General features: G+C 38.6%; 1 protein-coding gene across 5 annotated transcripts in view; it reads right to left on the reverse strand.

The window, feature by feature from the left end:
* ift88 (intraflagellar transport 88 homolog) overlaps positions 1–24,725 on the reverse strand; it is a 136,112-nt gene that overhangs the window by 64,611 nt on the left and 46,776 nt on the right. For all 5 annotated transcript variants that reach the window (XM_048597600.1, XM_048597602.1, XM_048597601.1 and 2 more), the window contains 6 exons: positions 18,342–18,573; positions 15,154–15,224; positions 13,596–13,682; positions 4,544–4,643; positions 2,732–2,818; positions 1,876–2,062 (listed from right to left, as the gene is read on the reverse strand). In XM_048597600.1, coding sequence (XP_048453557.1) covers positions 1,876–2,062; positions 2,732–2,818; positions 4,544–4,643; positions 13,596–13,682; positions 15,154–15,224; positions 18,342–18,573 — 764 coding nt within the window. The remainder of the gene's footprint in view (positions 1–1,875; positions 2,063–2,731; positions 2,819–4,543; positions 4,644–13,595; positions 13,683–15,153; positions 15,225–18,341; positions 18,574–24,725) is intronic.

A 24,725-nucleotide genomic window follows, 5' to 3' on the forward strand; every position in this document is an offset into this window, starting at 1 on the left:
AGAGCTGAATTGCAGAGATGATGTGAAATTGACAGCCCTTGACATTAAGGTGGCATTTGACTGAGTGTAGACTCAAGAAGCCCTAGCAAAACTGAAATCAATGGGAATTCAAGGGATGCAGTCTCCACTAGTTGGATTCATACCTGGCACATAGGAAGACGATTGTGGCTTTTGGAGGTCAGTCATCTCAAATCCAGGACATCTCTACAGGAGTTCTTCAGGGTCGTGTCCTAGGTCCATCCATCTTCAGAGATAGTAGGAACTGCCGATGCTGGAGTCTGAGATAACAAGGTGTGGAGCTGGAGGAACACGGCAGGCCAGGCAGCATCAGAGCACCAGGAAAGCTGACGTTTCGGGTCTGGACCCTTCATGAGAAGAGTCCATCCATCTTCAGTTTTTTCAGCAATGACCTTCCCTCCAGCATAAGGTCAGAAGTGGAGATGTTCACTGGTGATTGCACAATTGGGCATCCATGAGGTGCTGTGGGCAAGTCACCATCATTTGCGACTCCCCAAATACTGAAGCAGTCAATGTTCAAATGCAACAAGGTCTGGACAATATCCAGGCTTGGGCTGACAAGTGGTAAGTAACATTTGTGCCACACAAATGTCAGGCAATGAACATCACCAAAAAGAGACCATTTAACCACCACTCCTTGACATTCAATGATATTACCATCACTGAATCTCCCACTATCAACATCCTGGGGATTACCATTGACCAGAAACTTAAGTGGAATCACCATATAAATAAAGCAGTTACAAGTGCAGGTCAGAAGCTAGGAATACTGTGGCTAGTAACTCACTTCCTGACTCCCCAAAGCCTGTCCACGATCTACAAGACACAAGTGAGGATTGTGATGGAATACTCCTCACTAACCTGGATGGGTGCAGAGCCAACAGCACTCAAGAAACTTGATGCTGTACAGAACAAAGCAGCTTGCTTGATTTACAGCTCATCCACAAACATCCATTCCCTCTACTACCAACATTCTGTAGCAGTATTATGTACAATCTACAAGATGCACTGCAGCAATTCACCAAGGCTCCTTAGACAACACCTCCCAAACCCATGATCAATTCCATCTAGAAGGACAAGGGTAGCAGATACATGGGAACACCATTGCTACCAGCAAGTTCCCATCCAAGGCACTCATCATTCTGACTTGGAAATAGACTGCCATTCCTTCAGTATCACCCCAGTAAAAACACTGGAATTTCCTCCCTACTAGTATTTTGGGCCTACCTAAGCACATGGACTGCTGCGGTTCAAGAAGCAGTTCACTACCATATCAAGGAAAATAAACGCTGGCCAGCCAGCAATACCCATGTCCTACGTGTGAATTAAGAAAAAGACATTAACACGAAAAGACAGGGTAGATAAAGATAAGCTATTTCTGCTGGTTGAGGATTCTAGAACTACAGGGAATAGTCTAAGAATAGGTCAGACTTTCATTCAGGAAAGATGTTAGAAAGCACGTCTACATACAAAGGGTGGCAGATGTTTGGAACTCTCTTCCATAAATGGCAGTGGATAAGTTGCTCATGTTAAATAACAGATAAATTTTTGTTAATCAAAGGTGTTAAAAGAAATGGGCTAATGGCAGGTATATGGAGTTGGGTCCATCAGATCAGCCATGAATGGTGGAACATGCTCGAGAAGCTGAATGGTCTACTCCTGTTCCTATGCTTCTATGTGAATGAATTACACAGCTGCATGGGAGCTTAGCAGAAAATAAGTTCTGAATAAATGAAATCACAAAGCAATCTGAATCAATAGTGTACACTGAAAATCAAGAAACTGAAGACATTAGAGGATTAACACTCAGAAGTCATAAATTGCCTATCAGTCAAATTAAGTAATATTGCAACTCACCCAAGTTATAGAGTGCCTCAGTAAAAGAGGAATCATTCCGTAAAGCTTCCTTATAAAATTCAGCTGCTTTCTCATAGTCGCCTCGAACAAAGACACAGTTTCCTTTATTTGTCAGTGCTGCTGGATTATATCGATCAGCACTCATAGCAAGGTCAGCATACCGGTCTGCAAGTCCAAAATCATTTTCCTGCACAAATCCAATGAAAATGATTTCTGCTGTGCATGGCCAATTGTTTAAAAGTCTATTCGGTTCAATCATAAGAAATGCACAATTGACTACTTTCAAACTCAGGAGGTACTCATAGAAATATGATTTTACGCTATCATAATAATGGGAATGCAAATACAGTCGCAAAACTTGTTCATTATAGATCACGTCAATTCATAAATGTCCTAATTGACTTCCAATGAAAATGCCCAAATTTAAATTCAGTACTTTACACCCCTATAGCGTGGGGAACGACTTGGGGAAAATGTATTCCTGCTGCAGGGGAACATCCCCAGCGCTGAAAGCGGACACTGATTGGCTGCCTGCAAAGGTAAGCAGTCAATTTACAATGTTAAGGCAACTAGGAGAAATTTTACCTACAGCAAAGGTGACCATTTCCATGTGCTAGCCGCCAGCTTAATGGAGTCAGCTGCGCCTATTTTAATAAAGCATCATTGACTGATTCACATATTTTGTGGTCAATGACTTAATTGGATGAGAAAACCATAATATATTGATTGGTGAATGATCAATTCCAAATGTGAAATTGCAAGAACCATGCACAATTATACGAATTGTGAAAAAAAAACGCCTGTGTGTGTTGCCTCTGCTAATATGTAATGCAATAGTTATGATCTTGGCACCTACCAAAAAGTAAAGGAAAGAGAGATTTGTTGCAGCTGCGCTCTTAACCCTGCTATCCTTCTTCTCAAACATTTTCAGGGTTTCTACAGCCTAGAAATTGAAAGTGGAAATAGATATTATTTATCTTTCAAAAGACTGCTCAAAGCTACAATGCGAAGTCTGCTCTGATAATTTTATTTTTATTTTTATTTCTGATCAAAAAGTAAATCTAGAATTCCATGGGAAATAACAACCTTAGTGCAAAAAAAAATTAACTGCTTGTCATGACCGTGATCATAAATCTGATTTGCTATTTGTGGAATCACTTAGCCCAGTCTGTCACTTGCCATTTATGCGGTCTGGCATTCAAGTAGGTTCATCAGGTTGACCCCTCTTTTTTAGGTTTGCCTGGTGCTGCTTTTGGCATGACCTCTCACACTCTTCATTGAACCAGTTAATGTCCTGGCTTGATGATAGAGTTGGGGGATATGCTAAGGATGAACATTGTGTTGGAGTAGAGTTTTTGCTGTTGATAATCCACAGCACCTCATGAATGCCTAGTCTTGAGTTGCTAAATATGTTTGAAATCTACCTTATTTAGCACAGTGATAGCGCCACACAACCCAATGGATGTATTCTTAACATGAACAGTAGACTTTGTCTCCACAAGGACTGTGTGATGGTCACAATTACTGATATTGTCATAGATGCGGTGTAGATTGGCAAGGATGAGATCAAGTATGATTTTCCACTCTGTTGATTCCCTTGCCAATTGTTCACAAGCGTGCAGTGTTCAATCAATGGACCTAGCAGAGGGAAGGGTAAGCCACCCTTATGCCCAGTACCCAGTACCTAAATCCATACACACTGACAGCCTTCTACTCCAAAGTTCCATTCCATCCCACTTACCTTACTCCAAGTGAGGATTTCAGTGCATTACCAGCAATTGCCACTGATCTTGGTGGCAATACCAGCCTCTGTTTGACAAACAGGTTTCAGGCTGGGATTTCCATCCTTCAAGGGCCTTGATTCAGTGGATAGCCTGATGCTATCCAGTTAGGTATCTGATTGGTGAATTGGCAACCCACCACTTAACACTAAATCCTGCTCCACAGCTACAATTAGTAATCTAATTTCTTTTTAAAGTTAATTAATATCTATGCACAAACAGGATTATACCAAGATAATTTTTTACATATCTTCAGTCTTTTTTTGCCATAAATTTGAACTGGATATGTACTAGCAAGGTGTATCTGTCGCTAGCAACAGACCAGCAATGGAGATTAAATAAGAACTTCTGAATTCAGCTCACAATCAATGAACCTAATTCCAAAATAACAAATGTATTCAAGATGTGGAACTCAACACCTCTGCAGCAATTGAAAATCAATCAAAATGCCAGGAAATAATTCATAAATATTCAAAAAGAATTTAAAAAAGATGGAAACCATCATTAATAAACTGAACCACAGACCAATAAAGTAAAAAGATTTACACTTTCCAGCAGGAAACAAGGGGGAAAATACTAAGTTATATCCCTTCGTAAGCAGTTCAGGGCGGAAAGAAAAGGACCATTTTAAAAGAAGCTGTGTTGAAGTAGCATATTAATTATAACTTAACATTCCAGTTTATATGCAGATCACCCTGTTGAGCACTTTCTGTACCTTTTTAACTGAAAAATATAAGTGGAACACAAATTCTTGAGAGGTTCTTTTTCTGGTTGCACAGTATCAGGGATGCATGTGGATGTTAAATACAAAGGATAAATTATGATCCACTGTTTGAAACAGTTTATAAATATCCAGCAGAAATGAAAATGGTGTTATCATGTGTTACCTGGTTAAAATCCCTCTGTCGCAGGTAAGTAATAGCTTTGTTAATTTCCAGGTCATTAGCTAGTTCAACATATTGGGAAGCCTTCACCATTTCCACACACCTGTAACAATTAACAATTGGATTCTGAATCATTCCTGAAAAGCCAAATTCTTTTCCCATCAAGTTTCAAGTTACACAGTGTCTTTTTTGGGAGAGGAGAACCAGGATAGTTTCTATTAATCTAAAAAGATATCAGTGATAAACCATGGAAATTGCGTTTCATTTTTTTTACTTCTACATCAGAATTATGATTCCTGGGTTAGTTGTCTAATAGGTTTCCTACAAAACTACAATATATTAAATGCCACAGCACCACAAAATCAGGTCTCCATTACTCACAGCTTCTGCATTAAGAATGCCAAACAAGTGTCAATTTGTGGTTAGTTTATGTCATCAATAGCCATCACAAAGCGATTTGCCTAGAAATTTCCATCAACTTTTATATCAATGTGGGGAATGTTAGGCGCAACAACCCAGCAGTAAAACCTGTGATCATAAGTATCAATACTTGAATATCACAATAACACCTTCTGTACCCACTGTGATGGTCTTGCATTACAAACATATTGTTGAGTTTTAATGTACAAGTGAAACTGGAAAACAAGTGTAAATGCAATCTATAATCATTTTTTTGAGATTCCAACAAAATGAAGGTTGTGTTCCCCCACAAAGATTGTGCAACTATGCCAGCAGTGGAGTGACTCCTGCATGATGGAAAGATTTCAAGGTAGGCTCAGACCTTCCAAAGACTGAATAAACTAGCAGTAATTAAAGGACAGCTGCTTGCTCTTAAAGAGAGATAAGGGTTAGAATAAATGGTTGAAAGCAAACATTCCTTGCAAAATGGTAGTGTGACGGCCATGGAAAAGACTTCAGCATTTAGCAATGATTTCTGGAGTCATCCAGCAGGAGCAGTATCAAAGGAAACTGATATTCTTTGAAAACACTTTTAACCAAGCTACTGCTTAGGTAATAACCAGAAGTTAGTTGCTAGAATATCCTAAATCCATTGACTCTATGAGCAAACTAGGAAAAGATTCACTGATATCAGAAACAGTGCACCATAGGTATACCTAATATTATACATTTATTGTTCACCCACTGAAGGTAGGACAGGTATGGTCAATGTTTTTGTCCTGCACCAGCAAGAAGACAGCACAGAGACAACATACATCCCCAGACATAAATATCCACAATAATAACTTGCACATAATGTATGAAAATTCTGTTCACAAAGAGTACTGGTAAAATAAACCGAGTAGAACCATGTTCTCTTTTAAAATAACAAAAAAGACAGGACCATTTCTGACTCCTAATCCTGTGCTTGCTGTCAGCATGCCCAGAGACAGTTAATTAAGAAGTTGCTCTAGATAGGTCTTTCAATTTAAGATGGCAGACAGGTTCCTAAGGCTGCAGGCTCCTTCAGAGGGACCGGAAACAAACAAAACTAGAAAGTGCTGAAGAAACTCAGCAGGTCTGGCAGCATCATGAAGAGAAAACAGAGTTAATGTTTTGACTCCAGTGACCCTTCTTCAGAACCTAATCAGAGTCAACCATGCCTAAAATTTAAACAAAGTTTAGGGAGTTAACTGTAAGTCATCAGTAACCGGTGAATTCGCCATAGCAACACATCTACCAATCCATCAACCAATCAGCACTCTCCTTTCACATGATATAAATCAGAGGTGAGCTGGTGACACATGGATGAAATCATCTAAGGGCCACACATAAAAAGTAAATCAAGCAACTTTTCCTGAAGAGAGAAAAACTGAAGCATTCAACTCACCTGTTGTTTTAATGCAATGGCTGAGAATGCTTTGCCTTAATGAGCCTTCCGGTGTCTGCTAGCAATGAAGATATTGCTAATCACAACTATTGTTCAAAATTTACATCTGTTACACAAGAACATAGATGGTTCTTTGCCAGAAAAAGTTTTAAAAAGAACTGTTCATAGTATTATGTAGCTCTGAACAGTGATGTAATTCTCAGAGCAGGCCTTCTCATGTTTGGAAAGTCAGCAGCACCTACATGGAGTCTGCAGAATTTCAGCAGTGGCAGGTTACTGTATTTGGCCTTCAATTCAATGTCGCTTTACGGCTGATTTCACGTTGGAGGTTTTCTAGTGCATCGTCAGCCTTAATGTTGAACAGTCTGAAAAAAACATTTAATTCTAGTACTTTCATTCATGGGCCTTGAAATCGTGCGCAAAATTTCTGAAACAAATTTGCACACTATCCCTGTTGTAGTCTTCTGTTGTAGCAGATTTTCCAGATGTCCCTGAAGGCTAGGAAAATGCAGTTTTTCCAACTGCATTTCCCATAGCTTTAATTTGGCTTCAAATGATTTCACATCTGACAGAGAAGTAAGATGCTGCTTTTGTAATTTGACATTGAGCTCACTCACAAGTCACACACACACACGTGTGTGCTTGCTCAACTCAGTCACAGGTTTTTCCTTCCTCTTTGAAGCAACTCTTCAGAGGCTGGCATCCCATCACCAATCACCCTTTATTCACAAATGCATAGCCTTTGACAACAGCACTGCCCTTCACTAAGCCAGGTAGTCCTGACATTCACCCTTTTATGTCAGCCAGGTGTCTCTGAATAGAGCAGCTTAACAGCTTCCCAATCAGGGAACTCATACTCTTATGAAGTCCAGCTTGAATTTCCATGAAAATGTTCACTACATTCCTAACTTCATTAAGCCACATCAGCATACTTCCCCAGCTGCAGGGACTGTGAATGCGAATTCTCTTGATGAATGAAGTAGTGACATACAATTCAATAGCTTGGATCAAGGATGAGCTGATCAAATTTTTTTAATTAGAAAAACTAATCCCTCCGAGATCTAAACATGGCTCGAGCACCATCAGTAGTAAGAAGACTTTTTTAAAATGATAACTGAAGCCAATATAAGCCTCTCAAAAATATCTTCCCCTTTGCATTGCCACTAAAGAAATCAAATCTTCTCTAAGTCCAAAATCTATTCTGAATCCACGGACAGATCATCAGTTAACCTGGACTTGTGATGTCTACTATCTCATCGATAGCCAGAGAGTTAACCTCAAGATTAGCCACAGAATCTTTCAGAAATGTTTCAATGCCTAGAGTCATATCATTAATCTGAACTGGCACAATTCTATGAGACAAATTCACACTCTGAAATAATGTAAATTTCTCTGAAGCCAGTAAAGCTGCAGTTGCAATGATACACTCCTTCACAAGTCCAGACCATGACAGAGGTCTATGTTATTGGTGGTGTGCTCACACATCACAGAATTGGCTTAAGTAACAGTGTCCATCTTCTTTCTTAGTCTTCTGAAATTTGGTGGCTGTGCATCCAATTTTTTTTCCTAAGTGCTCTGATTTTATACAAGCCCATCTGTCCACGAAATTCTGTGGATTTTAAGTATTTTCTACTGTAATATCATTTTATGTTGGCATTTTTCATGACAGAAACTGTTTCTCTACAATTCAGCACCATGGGCTTGCATTTCACTGTGACAAAACAAAGGTATTTGTCCATTTCTCTGTGCTTCCCAGACTTTCAGGCTGTACTCCTCCAAAGTGCTTCTTTGGTAGTGGTTTCGCACTCTCAAACTCCTCCCCCTGACGCACAGTGCTGCTGACATTCAATGTGCGATATGCCCCAGGATTTTGCTGTGGGCTGGCCAGCTTGATTCAATCTAGCAATAGGCCAGATATAGCCCCCAGGATGGTGGTTGTCCAAGCAGGTATAAATGTTCTTTTTCCTTTACTTTGGCATTTCTTGTGAAATTTCCCGACATGTGCAAGACAAAAAGCTTCAAGAAAATGTGTTTTTTTTTCATTAATTCCCCTAGTGTCATCTCACTCCATCTGTAGATTCTAACAGAATCATTTCATTATTTTGAAAACTTTGTTACATTGTTTTCAGTCTGATGTATGGTGTGTAATTTATATATATTGATCTCACTTATTTTAGAGTTTGGATTTTGAATTAGTGGTATGTATGCTATAGTCCATGTATAAGGGGTTTAAATTGTTAATCTGACATTCTTCCAGAGCCATGATTTTAAACCAGTATCTGTCAGAGAACAGATGACCGGGGCTTTCCTTGGGTGACAGAGAATTTGTTTGCATTTTGAGTATTTAATGACTGGAGACAGTAAGCATTGGAAGACATCAGCTTACTTTTGGTTTAGGAGAACCAATAATTTTTTTTTGATTCAAGGACGAACTCAAATTGGAAAGGTTTTACTGGTAGTTTGCAGAAAACCTGGCAGGATTAGATGCAAGAACATTTTGTCCTGGAGAAAGGAGTTAGTTTAGAACAGTTAGGATATAGGCTGCTTCAGTGCAAGAGTTTTAGTTTGACAGTCAGGCACAGGAAAAATACAAGAATCTATCATAAAGAATGTGATAAATGGATACTTGGATAAAAATGATACGATTGAGTATAATCAGTATGGACTTGCAAATGGAAAATCCTGTTTGACAGAGTTGTTGGGAAAGTTATGGACCAGACTAAACCCCCTCAAAATATATTAAGAAGACAGCCTAGCCCCTAACTTTTTCTTATTTTAAAGGTAAGTGTAAGGTGTGTTTAAGATGCAATTTGATTGGTCAAACTACCAGATTTGAAGCAAAACCACTTTATTCATACACTATAGTTAAAATACAACAAAAAAAGAAATGTCTTAGCTGTAACTATTGAAATGCTTAACAAAGTAATAGATACAGTAACTATTACTAATTAACTGTTCCAACGTACTAACATCCCATAAAAATTCCTGTGACAAAGGCAAATTCAGAAAAACAGATCGTCTCACGTTCAACTCCAGCAGCAGGAAAAAACCAAGAGAAAACTCTGACAGAATGTAGCAGGGAGAGATGTATTGCAGCTTCCAAACTCTGCTGAGACCCCAGCAACAACTGCTGAAAGCTAAAACTAAAAATCCTGATTCTGTGGGAGCTTGACCACACCCATTCAGGGTACTTCTATTGTTTCAATTTTAAAAATAAACTCCAAGGCCTCTCAAGCTGTTTACTTTATGAGTTTACAATTGGCAGCTCAACACCTCTGCCTTAAAAGCTCTCTTCAAAAAAAAAGGACAAAATACACCCCTTAAAATCATAGTATTGTCACAAAGGTCTTTTGAAGGCATTACAAACACATTGATGTATGTAGTACATTTAGATTTTCAGAACACTTTTGATAAAGTCCCAAGAGAAAGTTGGTAAGCTAAGTTGAAGGACATGGTATAGGAGATACTATACTAGCATGGATTAAGCATTATGTAAAGATATGACAGTGAATAGGTAATGGGGAGTGCATGGAGGAACTGCAAACAATTGTACATTTCTGTTTGGCATGGAAATGGGAAAGGTTGTCCAGCCATGGCTAACAAGGAAAACTGGGGATAGTATTAGATCCAAGGAAGGGGCCAATAACAGAAGCAAACTTAAGGATTGGGATTAGTTTAGATTTCAGCAATAGAGGATAAAGGGATTGACAAAGAGGGGAAAACAGAATATTAGAATAAGCTTTCAGGGAACATATAAACCGACTGTAAAAGCTTCCATAGGTAAGTAAAAAGAAAAAAATTAGTGAAGACAAATGTAGGTGCCTTACGATTAGAAACACGGAAAATTATAAACCAGAACAAACAGATTGCAGATGAACTCAGCAAATATTCTGTCTTCACAAAGGAGGACACAAATAACTTCCCAAAAATGTTGGCAAACACATGGTCTTGTGAGAGAGAGGAACTGAGGAAAACTGTATTAGAAAGAAATGGTGATGGGATTAAGAGCTGACAAATCCACTGGGTCTGATAATCTACATTCCAGAGTACTTAAGGAAATAGCTCTAGAAATAGTGGTGGTCATCTTTCAAGACTCTTTTACAGACTCTGGAACATTTCCTATGGATTAGAGAGCTGTTAATGGAAGCACACTATTTAAAAATGGAAGTAGAGAGAAAATAGGGAATTATATACCAGTTAGTATTGCATCGATTGTAAGGCAAATGCTAGAGTCCATCATAAAAGATTTAATACCAAAGCACTTAGAAAACAGTGACAGGATTGGTGTCAGTATGGATTTATGAAAGGGCAATCATGCTTGACAAATCTAATGGAATTTTTCAAGGATGTAACGAATAGAATTAATCAGAGGGAAACCAATGGATGTTTTTTATTTGCACTTTAAGAATGCTTTCAGTAAGGTCCCACATAAGAGATTAGCATATAAAACTAAAGCACATGGAACTGGGAGTAGTGTATTGACATGGATAGAGAACTGGCTAGAAGACAGAAAACAAAGGGTAGGAATCAATGGGTCATTTCTGAATGACAGCCAGTGACCAGTTGGATATCACAGGAATCTGTGCTTGGACCCCAGTCATTAACAATATTTATTAATGATTTAGATGGGGAAACTAAGTGTAATATCTTCAAGTTTGCAGATGACACAAAGCTGGGTGGGAAGACGAACTGTGATGAAGTTGCAGAAATGTTTCAATGTGATTTCGACAAGGGGATGAGTGGACAAATGCACGGCAAATGAAATATAATGTGGATAGATGTAACGTTTTCGACTTCGGTAGCAAAAACAGGAAGGCAGATTATTATAAAATGAAACAAGAACTTTGGATGCTGGAGGTATGAAAGAAAAACAGAAATTGCTGGAGAAACTCAGCAGGTCTGGCAGCATCTAGGCACAGAAAGGCAGATCATTATCTGAATGACGATAGATTGTAACAAGACTGGATGTCGTTGTACACCAGTTGCTGAAAGTAAACGTGTAGTGCAATAGGCAATGAAGAAGGCACTGTTGGCCTTCATAGTGAGATAATTCAAGTATAGATGCAGGAAGTCTTCTTGTAATCACACAGAGCCTTGGTGAGACCACACCTGGACTTTTTTGTGCAGTTTTGATCTCCTTAACAGAGGAAGGATATTCTGGCTCCGGAGGGAGTTCAACGAAGGTATACCAGATTGATTCCTGGTATGGCAGAACTGACATATGAAGAGACAGTGGATCAGTTAGAACTATATTCAATGGAGTTTTGAAGAGTGTTTCCACACTGCAGGGATTCTATGAGAGGTGATCTCATTGAAACATACAAAATATTCTAACAGGACTAGACAGGGTATACAGAGGAACAATATTTCCAATAACTGGGGAGTCCAAAATGAAGGGTCACTGTCTAAGGAAACAGGGTACGCCATTTAGGACTGAGCTGAGGAGAAATTTCTTTACAAAAAGAGTGATGAGCCTGTGGAATTCTCTGCCACAGAAAGTGAAAGAAGCAATACATTAAACATTTTCAAGAAGGAGTTAGATATAGTTTTTAGGGCTGATGGGATCAAAGGGTATGGGGAGAAAATCTTCTATGCAACTAATTTTGGCATAAAACAGAAAGTAGGAATAAAAAGGTCATATTTGTGTTTAACTAGCCATGATTATGTTAAATAGCAGAGAAGGCTCAATGAACTGAATGGCCTACTCTTGCGCCTATATTTCTATCTTCCCACAATTCCAGTGCTTTGTTAAGAAACATGGTGTTATTTGAAACTAAGAAAATTTAAGCTCATTTGTGTGAATAATCAAGAAAGTGATATCAAACACTCAAGACCAGGAATTGAAAGTAACATAGAAAATAGGTGCAGGAGTAGGTCATTCGGCCCTTCAAGCCTGCACCATTCAATATGATTATGGCTGATCATGCAATTTCAGTATCCTAACAATGAAGTTAAACCTATAAATGTGGTGGATATGACTCTTTCTGATATTTGAGTATTGTAAAATGGCATTGAGATAGATGGGATTTTGTTTTACCCTGTATTTTGCAATCTTGAAATCGGCAGCATGTGTGTTTATGTTTCAGTAAAAGATAACCATGTTAAATAAAAACAAACAAAATATGATCTCTCAAGTCATATTTCATTCTGGAATCTGATGTATCCCGTGGTTACATCAGCTAGGATCATAACATCAGCTTCTTGGGGACCTTCCTTGCTTTACCCCAACACAGATCACTTGATTTCTAACTTCTGGACAGATCCTACTTAATCTGCATGTTTCCAGGATTTTTCTGTTTGTTTTTCAGATTTCCACCACTTTGCTTTTGCTCTAATTTTTGGGGTTTTGCTCAATTAGCCCTCTTGGTCTCTATCCCTTTATCCTTCAAAATTGTCAAAGTTGCTTGCTTTACCAGGCTTTTTGGTCCTCACTCAAAATCTCCCCTTGTAATGGCCTTGATCTGTTTTTGACGCCCTCCTGTAGAGTGCCTTAGGATGTTCATTAATTACATAAATGGAATTTGTTTTAATGGAATTTGTTCTAGACATTTTGCGCTGGCATAATATATGGTCCAAAAACAAAAATCACCAAAAACTGAGTTTCAAACTTGACTCAGACTTCAGAAAAGAATATTAGGCCCAGATACATTCACAGGCTCCTTGATGGCAGGTCCGAGAACAAATTTAATGGATACTGGAGAACAGATTATCCATACGCGTTTTGTTTTCGGAGAACACAAAGTCTTTTACAACCATATAGATAATACCTGTATTTGACAGTAAATATAGACATAATGGGGCTGAATCTGATGCTTCTACTGTCTAGTGGGTAGACAGGGCTGTACTCTTGGGTGCACTTGGTTACTGTTCCAACCCTTGCCAAGTAGAAAATGCCTGCCAAGTATCCAACCCAGGGCTTTTCAATTTTTCTTTATGTTATATAAACAAAATGCTGGACAAATGCAGAAGGTCTGGCAGTATCCGTGGAGACAGAAACAGAGTTAACGATTTGAGTTCAATATGACTATTCTAAAGAAGTCATTTCGGCTGCGAAACATTAACTCTTTTTCCTTCCATAGATGCTGCCAGATCTGCTAACTTTCCCTAGCGCTTTGTTTTTATTTCAGATTTCCAGCATCTGCAGTATTTTGCATTTATTTTTCTTTTAAATTATTTGATTAGGACAGTGTGCCCAAAGTCGTTGCACAAATCCATATTAACTCTTACCAGTCATATCCAGATGCAAATGATGCTTCAATTGCTGGTGCTATCAACTTAGCTGCTGTCATTATAAATCTCTCTGCCATTGCTTTCCTGCACAATTAAATACATAGAGAACATAATTGATTACATTGTCTTTGCAATAGAATCTTTAACCCAACCACAGCATTCTCAACATTCCACAGGATAGTGTCCTTGGCCCCGTCATCTTCAGGTCCTTCATCAATTACCTTCCCTCCATTAGAAGGTTAAAGGTAAGGATATTCACTGATGATTGCTTAACATTCAGGACAGTTTATGACTCTCTAGATACTGAAACAGTCCATGCCCAAATATAATAAGCCCTGGACAACATTCAAGATCGAGATCATAAGTAAAAAGTAACACTTGATTCATACAAGTGCCAAGCAATATGACCATCCTCAACAAGAGAGAACTAAACTATCACTCCTTAACAGTCAATGGCATTGCCATCATCAAATCTCTGAATATCAACAGCATGCGTGTTATCACTGACCAGAAACTGAGCTGGACCTGCCATATAGATATGATGGTCCAAGGCTAGGAATTCTGTGAGAAATAATTCACCTCCTGACTTCTCAAATGCTATCCACCATCATAAAGGCACAAGTTAGGTGTTTAATGGAATACTTTCCACTTGACTAAATGAGTGCAGCTCCAACAACACTGAAGCATCTTGGCACCATCCAGGACAAATATAGCATTCTTGACTGGCAACCCATCGGAAACTTCAATATTCACTCCCTCCACAACTGATGCATAGAGACAGCAGTACAAGATATACACCAACAACTCACCAAGGCTCAACAGCATCTTCCAAATATGCAAGAGTACTACCTATAAGGATAAGGACAGCATATTTACAGGGACACCATTACCTGCAAGTCCTGCTCCTACACACATACCATCCTGAAATGGAACTATATGTACTTTCCTTTATTGCTATTAGGTCAAAAACATAGAACCCCCATTTAAACAGCACTAGGTGTGTACCTATCCCCAATGGGCTGCAGCAGTTTAAGAAGCCATCTTAACACAAATTTCAAGGAAAATTAGGGATAGATACTAAATACTGTCCTAGCCAACAACGTCAACTTCCACTGAACAAATAAAAATAATTCCAAAATGTTAGCTTATCGAGGCTTTTTCTAAATGTTACGAATAATTCCTCTAAAAGCAGATGAATGAAAAGAAATCTCATGGCAAGATTTCGATTCTGAAAAGGCCTCTTTGTCTATTATATTTACTACTTTCTATGCCTATTAAATAAAAAATTATTCCTCCATAGGAATATGGCATTATTAAATAAGTATTAGGAAAATGCACTGCATTAACTTACACTGTGATCTGCTTTTTATGAAGTACTGACTATCTGATAAATATGGTTATTATTATTTGGAACAAGTGACTTAAAATAAACATTGAAATGTAATTCTTTTGCAGGTTATCTGGAGTTCAACTATTTATAGAGATAACTTGTTGGCCCAGAAGTGCAAACTAAATAAGTGCCATATTACTTTTCAAAACAGCAGATTTATACTACCGCTCTCGCTCCATTTGTCTGAGTGGATCATTCTTGATGGCTTCAATCACCAGATTCATATGTGGATCATCCTACAAAAGCAACAGTTTACAATGAGACAACTTCATTTTGAAACAGAAATCATGATATTACATAAATACAGGATTTGGGAAATGAAACAGTCTAAGTGGACCTGGAAGGATTTGATTCTTAATGGAGAAAATCAAGGGACAATACACAATAGAACATCTGGAGTGCTATAGATCTCTATGACTCTTTTGGAAAAGGGATCAATTCAATGTGGTGAGAAGGGATTTAACTTGCCAGGGTAAAATTAAACCAAAGATTGATAAGACAAACTACAGCTAGATATTTTAGAAGGAAAGGAACGGAAGAACAAAAACAGGGGTCCTTAGATGACGAGTGAGATAGAGGTCATACTGAAGCAAAACAGAAGTGTTTATGATGTGTGTCAAATAAGAAAAGGGTTATATAATAAATTGAGGGAGGAGATGAAGAAAATAAGATTTATCAGGGGAGAATAAGAGAATAGAATGGTAGTGAACATAAAGAGGAATATCCTTGACCTAGCATGTAAATAGTAAGAAAATAGTTAGAGGTGTAGTCGATGCTATTAGGGACAAAGAAAATAATATAAGAGGCACAGGGCAAGGCTACAATACTTACTGAATACCTTGTATTGGAATTTACTGAGGAGAAATATAACAACTTATTGGAACAATCAGTGATAACAGAAGCCATGAATAGGATAAGAATCATAAGAGAGGGAACAGAGGTACCTGGTCGTACATGCGCATCACTCTTGAAGGTGACAAACATATTGAAAGAGCAGTTAGCATATCATGTGGGAACTTGACACTAATAAATGAGTATAACAGTAGAGAAGTTACGCTGAATCTTTATAAAGCACTGTTTAGGCCCTAACTGGAGTACTGCATTCAGTCCCAATCACTGCACTTTAGGAAAGAAAGAAGGGTCCTTGAGAGAGGAACATAGGGTCAGGAGTAGGCCATTCATTCTGTGGACTCCTTGTGACATCCTCACTACTTGCCTTCCAATTTAATTTTGTGGCACCTGCAAACTTAGTGATAGTACATTCACTTCCAACATTCAAGTCATTAATATAAATTGTAAATTATTGGGCCCCAGCACTAAACTCTCTAGCAATCCACTAGTTAGGTGTCACTATCCTGAAAATGCCCCCTTATCCCAGCTCTCTGTCTTGCATGAGTTACCCAATCTTCTATCCATGCTAATGTGTTACCTATAACACCATGGGCTTTTATCCTATTAATTAGCCTTACAAGAGGTACCTTATTGCCGAATCTCTCTTTATAAGATAGTCTGTCCATCTCGAGGAAAAGCCCGATGAACTTCTGTTGCATTCCCTCTACGACAATAGTATCTTTCCTGTGTTAAGGAGATCGAAATTGCACATAGTACTGAAGGTGCAGTTTAACTAAGCTCCTATACGCCTGAAGCAAAACTTCACTACTATACTTAAATCCTCTTGTGCTAAAACCTAACATTCCTTTAGCTTTCCTAATAGCTTACTGCATCTGCGTATGACCTTCAATCATTTATTCATAAAGACACTCAAGTCCCTTTGCACATCTACACTTGCCAACCTCTCACCACTTAAGAAACATTTTGCACATCTGCTCCTACTAAAGTAGATAACCTTGCATTAATCCACATTACGTTCCAGCTGACATGTTTTTGACAAATCATTAAGCCTATCCACATCCTCCCGAAAACAATTTACCCCTTCCTCTGAACACAGATACTTGGTAGCTTCGTATCGTCTGCAAATTTGAAAATAATACATTTGGTTCCCAACATATAAAGCATTGAGATATACTGTGAACAGCTGGGGTCCAAGTACGGATTCTTGCGGTACCCCACTAGCCAGTATGTCATCATGAGAATGATCCATTTATTTCAACTCTTCATTTTCTGTCTGTTAAACAAACTTTGATCAATACCACTGCATTACCTCCTATACCATAATCTTTAAAGGGGCAGAAGAAATTTTGCATCTCTCCTGGATCTGACCTGTAGAACCAATCTCTACAAGCAATAAAGATGATAGACTGAAGCAATGTTCAATAAAGATAACCCTGCTTTAATGAACTGATCTAAAAGGAAATGAATCAACAATTAAAAATTCCTGAATTCACAACAGTTTTATTTTACCAGAATTTCCTTCTTGTCAAAGAAAACAGCAACAGCAGGAATTGTAAGTTATGGTACAACAACTTACTGGGAATGAGAATATCCCAATGAAGTAGGAAAAAGGGAAACGTGTCTGTGAACTGGGAAGAAAGTAGAGATTTTCTACATGAACAAAAGGAAGTGAGAAGAATGTTTTGGAATAGTTGTGTGCAAAAGAAAATGTGCATCCTTGTACATATTCAGGGAAAGAAGAATGTTCCCATCAAGTTGATGCAACAGTGAGAAAGGTTGTCACTGAACTCTGGCAGGGATGAAAAACTACTGTGAAGTCAGGTTGGGAGACAGGAACACTGGAAACTCGGGGAGAGAGAGAGAGAGAAAAAGAGAGAGAGTGAGATCAGAACAGGAGATGGGTCACTGTGAACCTGGGAGGGAGAGAGAGTCACTCTGAATTATCAGCACTACTACAGAATTTTAATCTCCAAATATATACAAAACATAAACATAGCCATTTAACTTCAATTATTTGACCATTTTCTGAGCACTATGTTCCTACATTTCTTGGTTAGTTAGTTGTCTAATTAGAATTAGTAAATCATTTGAAGTTTTTGGTGCAAAACTGTGATCCAATGCCAATAGCAAACTGTATTGTCATGATTTGACAAATAGGTATCAGATAATTAATCAAACAAATGTAATTTCTTTAAAGTGCACTCTAAAACATTTTGACAATAACTGACCATTGTTAGTATTTGCCTGATTAGTCAGCAATGAAAGTTGATGAGAAAAATAGACAGGCATCAACCAAATTATTAATGTTATTGTAATTAGTAACAACTATTTAAAATAAGACCTAAGACACAGTCCATAGAGAAAAATCTTAAATACACTTTTACACCAAAACTAAGATCATATTTACAAACTATTACATAATTTATGTTCCTATCATATATTATACAAATAGTCAAAATATACCTGGCACCTTATTGCCAGTTAATTCTTAGTTTACTCACATTAGGTGGAATGTATTTGTCATCTTCATCAATACCAAGTGGGACCACAATAAGTTTCTGGAATGCTTTCTTCATCTTTTCACGATCACCAATGGCAAAGTAACATAGAATGAGATTAAAGCTGGTTTTTAAATTTGGGCTTTCACTCATGATATGCTCAAAGGAGGTGATAGCATCAGAGTACTGTCCCATTTTGACAAATACAACACCAATGTTCTGCATTATTTTAATCCTGTATAAAAAGAAAAAAAAAGATAAAAAGCAATAAGCTATAGGCATCTGATGTTCAATATTAAGCGAGCCTTCGGCATTACCAACAGCCAAAGAATAAAGATTTCTTTTTCTGTAATTCAGCTTAAAAGATTGTAAATTACTTTAAATTAGCCTTTAGAGGTATTGGATTCAGGACACTCATTGCCTCTAAATCATCAGATTGATTGCCTGAAAGCAAGTGCTGAATGAATAGAAATTTCCTCCAACTAAACTTTGGGCAGACCAAAGCCAAAGTGTTTCATCCCTACCACAAACTCCATTTTCTAGCATCGGAAGCTGAGGGGTGACCTTAGAGGTTTATAAAATCATAAGGGGCATAAATCAAAGGCTGAATATCCAAGGTCTTTTTCCTAGGGTGGGAGAGTCCAAAACTAGAGGACAAAATTTTAAGGTGAGGGAGGAATGACTTAAAAAGGACCTGAGGGAAACTTTTTCACACAGAGAGTAGTGCATGTATGGAACGAGCTGGCAGAGGTGGTGGTGGAGATGTGTACAATTACAACATTTAAAAGGCATTAAAAGTTTTGGCAAAGATCTATAGCTCAGGTTGTGGGTGAGGTTGTTGACTTACTCGCCAAGCTGGCTTGTTCTTGTTCAGATGTTTCGTCATCATACTAGGTCAAATCATCAGCAGAGCCTCCGAAGAAGCAACGATATTCTACTCTGCTTGGAATTTATACTGTCTGGTCCGTTATGGTGATTAGTGTCATGTCCAGTTTTGATCTGTATGGGTTTGTGTATGGGGTCCAATTCTATATGTTTGTTGATTGCATTACGGGTGGAGAACCATGCCTCTAGGAATTCCCATGCGTGTCTACGTTTGGCTTGGGCCACTATGGTTACCTTGTCCCAGTTAAACCGATGGCCTTCATTGTCTGAATGTACTGATATTAAGGAGAATTTGCCGTGCCATTTTGCTGCTAGTTGACGTTCATGTATTCTGATAGCTAGTTTCCTTCCTGTCTGTCCGATGTAATGTTTGTGACAGTCGTTGCATGGTATTGGCACGTCTGGTCGGCATGGATGAATTGGTCCAAAGGGTCTGTTTCCATGTTGTAGGACACTATGACTCTAATCACTGGCATCAGCCCTCTCTCTGACAACTGCCTAAGGCTAAATTAAATCATTCACAACTTTAATGCTATACTTGAACTACTGTTGAGTTTCTGATCACACATCCATCACATCCAGCTATCCACTTCCACCTCCATTGCATCAGTGAACCTTACCCAGCCTCAGCTCATCTGCTGCTGAAACACTCATCCATATATTTGTTACCTCTCGACTAGGGTATTCTAACACCCACCAATTCAGCCTCTGATCGTCCACATTTCATAATGTGAGGTTCTTAAAATTCTGTTGACCATATCCTAACTTGTACAAAATTTTGCTCATCTATCACTCATATGCAGCTAGACATACAGCATAGTGTTTTTTGGTCTGGCAACATATCAATTTAAACATGTCTATACTTGCTTTTAGATCCCTTCATAACCTTGCCCTCCATGCCTTGGTTTCTCATTTGTTTGTGAGGGGTGGGTGTAGCTGGAAAGGCCAGTACTTATTGTCCATGCCTAGGTGTCCTCGAAAACATGCTGGCAAGCCCTCTTTTGAACTGCTGCAGTCCACATGATGTGGGTACACATTTTGCTGTTACGAAGCAAGTTCCAGGATTTTAGTTCAGTGGCTGTAAAACAACTGCACTAGAGTTCAAAATCAGGATGGCATGTGATTGGGAGGGGAACTTGGAGATAGTGGAGGGAGTGGTGTCTGTAACTCTTGATTTCTAGGTGGTAGAGGTTCAGTTTTGCAAGTTACTATAGAAGAAACCTTGGTATCTTCCTGTGAAGTATCATGCCCATGGCACAAATGGCTGCCACACTGCACCAGTAGTTGACAGAGTGGATGTTTAAGGTAGAAGTTTACAGGGCTACTAACTTTAACTACACCGTAGACACAGTATAGGGGAAGTAATAGTAGGGGCTTGTAAGGAAGGTACTGCAATAATCATGGATGATTTTAATGAACAGTGTAAGCTTGAGGATAGGGAAATTTTAGAATTCAAAGTAGAACCAAGGAAGCGACAAAGAGAGAGTAAAATATGAAAGCAAAATAGCAAGAAACATTAAAACAGACTGTAAAAAATTTCCATAGATATGTAAAGAAAAGATTAGCTTAGAGTCATTTACAGCAAAGGCAGGAGAATTTATTACATGAAATGCAGAAATAGCAGAGAAGCTAAATAAGTACTTTGTGACTGCCTTCACAGAAGAAAACTCAAGTCTTTTTGAAATAATCAAGAACAAAGGCTCAAGTGAGAGTATAGAACTGAAATAAATCAGTATTGGTAAAAAAAATTATTACTGGATAAATTGATAAGACAAAGTTGACAAATTCCCAGGACCTTATGACCTTCCCCCTAGGGTGTTGAAAGGGATGCAATGATGCTCATCTTTCAAAATCATGCTAATTTTGCAATGGTGCTTGCAGCTTGGAAAATTGCAAAATGTAACTCCATTCTCTAAGATGTGGGGGTGCTAGGTAACAGGGAACTACAGGCCTGCTAGCCTAACATCAGTTGTAGGGAACATCCTAGACTGATACAAAAGTGTGATTACTGGATATTAAAAATGATTACCGGATTGGATAGAATCAACATGGATTTATGAAGGGTAAATCTTATTGGACAAATTTTAGAGTTTATTTGAGAATGTTAATAGCAGAATCAATAAGAAGGAATAATGACTACGGTATATTAGAATTTTCAGAAAGCATTTGACGTAAAGTCCCACACAGGTTATTAAACAAAATTAGAACACATGGGATTGGGAGCAATATACTAGTGTGGAATGAAAACTGGTTAACAGGCAGAAAGCAGCAAGTAGGAATAAATAGGTCATTTTTCTGTTGGCAGGTAAGTGGATACAAGGATCAGCACTTCGACCTCATTTATTCACAAGTTATATCAATGATTTGGATATGGGGTCAATTGTTAATATTTTCAAGTTTGCTGATGATACAAAACTTGGTGGGTATGTGATTTATGAGAAGGATGCAAAAAAGCTTCAAGGGGATTTAGACAGACTGAGTGAGTAACCAAGAACAAGGTAGGTAGATCATAATGTGGACAATTGGGAGGTTATCACCATGGTAGAAAGAACAAAAGTGCAGATAATTTCTTAAAGTGAGTGACTGGAAAGAGTTCATGCGGAAAAGGACCCTGGTGTCCTTGTTCATAAATCATAAATCACTGAAAGCTAACAAGCAGGTGCAGCAAGCAATTTGGAAGGAAATGTTATGTTAGTTACTATCACGAGGATCTACTTTAGGAGCAAGAAATCTTGATTCAATTATATAGAACACTGGTGAGACCGTGTGGAGTACTGTGCGCAGATCTGACCCTTGCCTAAGGGAAGATTTGCCACAGAAGAATTGGAATGGAGGTTCACTAGACTGATTCCTGGGATATTGGAACTATTCTTTGAGGAGACTAAGCCTGTATTCACTGGAGTTTAGAAGAATGACAGGCCATCTCATAGAAACATACAAAATTGCAAAGGAACAAACAGAGTTGAAGCAAATAGATGTTTCCCTTGATGTGCATGTTAAGTGGATTTGCCATGCTAAATTGCCCATAGTGTCCAGGAATGATCTCCTTCCGTAAGAAACAACATAATTGGATTATAGGCAATTCAGAGATTGTCCACTTCTTCTAGAGCATTCTGTACAGTTGTTGTTGCCCTGCTATAGGAAGGATATTATTAAATTGGAGAGGGTTCACAAAAGATTTACCAGGATGTTGCTGGGAATGGAGGATTTGAGTTATAAAAATGGGCTGGAGAGGTTGGGACTTTTTTCGCTGGAGCGTAGGAAGCTGAGGGATGACATTTTAGTGTTTTATAAAAAAAAAGGGGCATAAATAAGGTGAATAGCAAAGGTCTTTTCCCTATGGTGGGCGAGTTCAAAACTAGAGGGCATATTTCTATGTTGAGAGGAGAAAATTTCAAAAAGGACACGAGGGGCAACTTTTTTTACATAGAGAGTGGTTCATGTGTGGAATGAACTACCAGAGGGAGTGTTGTATGTAGGTACAGTTACAACATTTAAAAGTCATGTGGATAAGTACATGAATTGGAAAGGTTTGGAGGGATATGGGCCAAATTGAGGCAAGTGGGGCTAGTTTAGGTTGGGAACATAGTCGGCATGGACTAGTTGGACCAAAGGGTCTGTTTCCATGCTGTATGACTCTATGACTTAATTGATTCCTGGGATGAAGAGGTTATCTTATGAGGAAAGATAGGTTGGACCCCCCAAGTCTGTTGAAGTTTAGAAGAATGAGAGGTGATCTTATGGAAATATATAAGAACCTGTGGAGAATCGTCAGGGTGGATGTGGAGAGGATGTTTCCTTCTGTGGAAATTATGAGAACCAGGGGCACAATTATGAGGTGCCTCCCAGTTAAGACAGAGATTAAAAGAAAATGTTTCACAGAAGTTTGTTAATGTGTGCAATTCTCTTCACCAGAAAGAGGTGGAGACAGAAACATTGAATATTTTTAAGGCTATTTAGATGGGACTTTTGATTAACAAGGGAGTCACATATTATGCGGATAGACAGGCAAGTAGATGGGGTCACAATCAGATTAGCCAGGATCTTATTGAATGACACAGCAGGCCTGAGGGACCAAGTGCCTTATTCCTGTCTTTAATTCTACGCTTGTATCCATGGAATTCAAGTGTTGATCAAGTGCTTTGCCTTGTATGGTGTCAAGCTGCACTCATCCAGGCAAGCGGAGAGTAATTTAGCACATGACTGACTTGGGCCTGGCATATGCTGGACAGGCATTGGTGAGTCAGGAATTGAGTTACTCCCCACAGAATTCCCAATCTTTGACGTGCTCTTGTAATTGCAGTATTTATAAGGCTGGTCCTGCTAAGTTTCTGCCTCTTGGTAACCTCAGGACGTTGATGGTGGGCATTCAATGATAGTAGTATCTTTAAATATCAAGGTAAGATGGTCAGATTCTCCCTTGTTTGAGATGGTCATTGCCTGCAATTGTGTGGTATGAATATTGCTTATATTTACAATTGTAAACCTGAATATTGTCCAGGTCTTGACGCATGCAGGTACAGACTGCTTTAAATGTCAGGGGAATTGCACGTGCTACAGCACACTACAATCATCAGTGAACATCCTCACTTCTGACCTAATGTTAGAGGAAGATCATAGATGTAGCAGCTGAAGATGGTTGATCCTGGGGCACTATCCTAATGAACTCTTGCAATGATGCACCTTCGATGTCATTAAATCAAATCAGTCTTGAAGTCAAGGCAAGTCACTCTCACCTCACCTTTGGAATCCAGCTTTTATGGCCATAGTTGGATCAATGCTGAAAATTGGTGTGCAAGTTATTGCTGAGAAACCATTACTTGAAAGCACTGTCAACAACACCTTATGATGATGATTTGCTGATGATCAAGAGTAGACTGACAAGGCAGATTGAATTTGTCCCACGTTTTATGGACTGGACATTGTTGGGTATATGCTAGTATTGTATCTGTACTGGCACAGCTCAGCCAAAGTCAAAGCTAGTTTTGGAGCACAAGACTTCAGTACTATGACTGAGATGTTGTTAAGGTCCATTGCCTACAATATATCTACAGCTTTCAGCCATTTCTTCGTATCATTGTAATGAATTGAACTGGCCCTAGACTGATATTGGGAACCTCAGGAAAAGCTGAGATGGATCATTCACTTAGCACTTCTAGTTGAAGAAGTTCATAAGTGTTTCAGTCTAGACTTTGAACTGATAGGCTTGGTTCCACTATCATTGAGGATTTGGGTATTCGTGGAGACTCCTTTCATTACTTGATAATTCTCTACCATCATCATGACAGGAGGCGACAGAATTGCAGAGCTTTGATGTGATTTATTTACTTAGTGATCGGTGGAACGTAAATCCATATCTACTAACATTACCACCAAGCTGCCTAGTCCAGCCCTACAGTTCTCAAATAGCTACACTTCTCAAATTGTGGTCATTTGCCCTTCCCTAATGTTAACTGTTTCACCATTGATAAGCATGGGTTTTGCTAGCTATTATTGTTATAC

The sequence above is a fragment of the Rhincodon typus genome, chromosome 6, assembly GCF_021869965.1.
Source record: "Rhincodon typus isolate 14 chromosome 6, sRhiTyp1.1, whole genome shotgun sequence".
Classification (NCBI taxonomy): Eukaryota; Metazoa; Chordata; class Chondrichthyes; order Orectolobiformes; family Rhincodontidae; genus Rhincodon; species Rhincodon typus.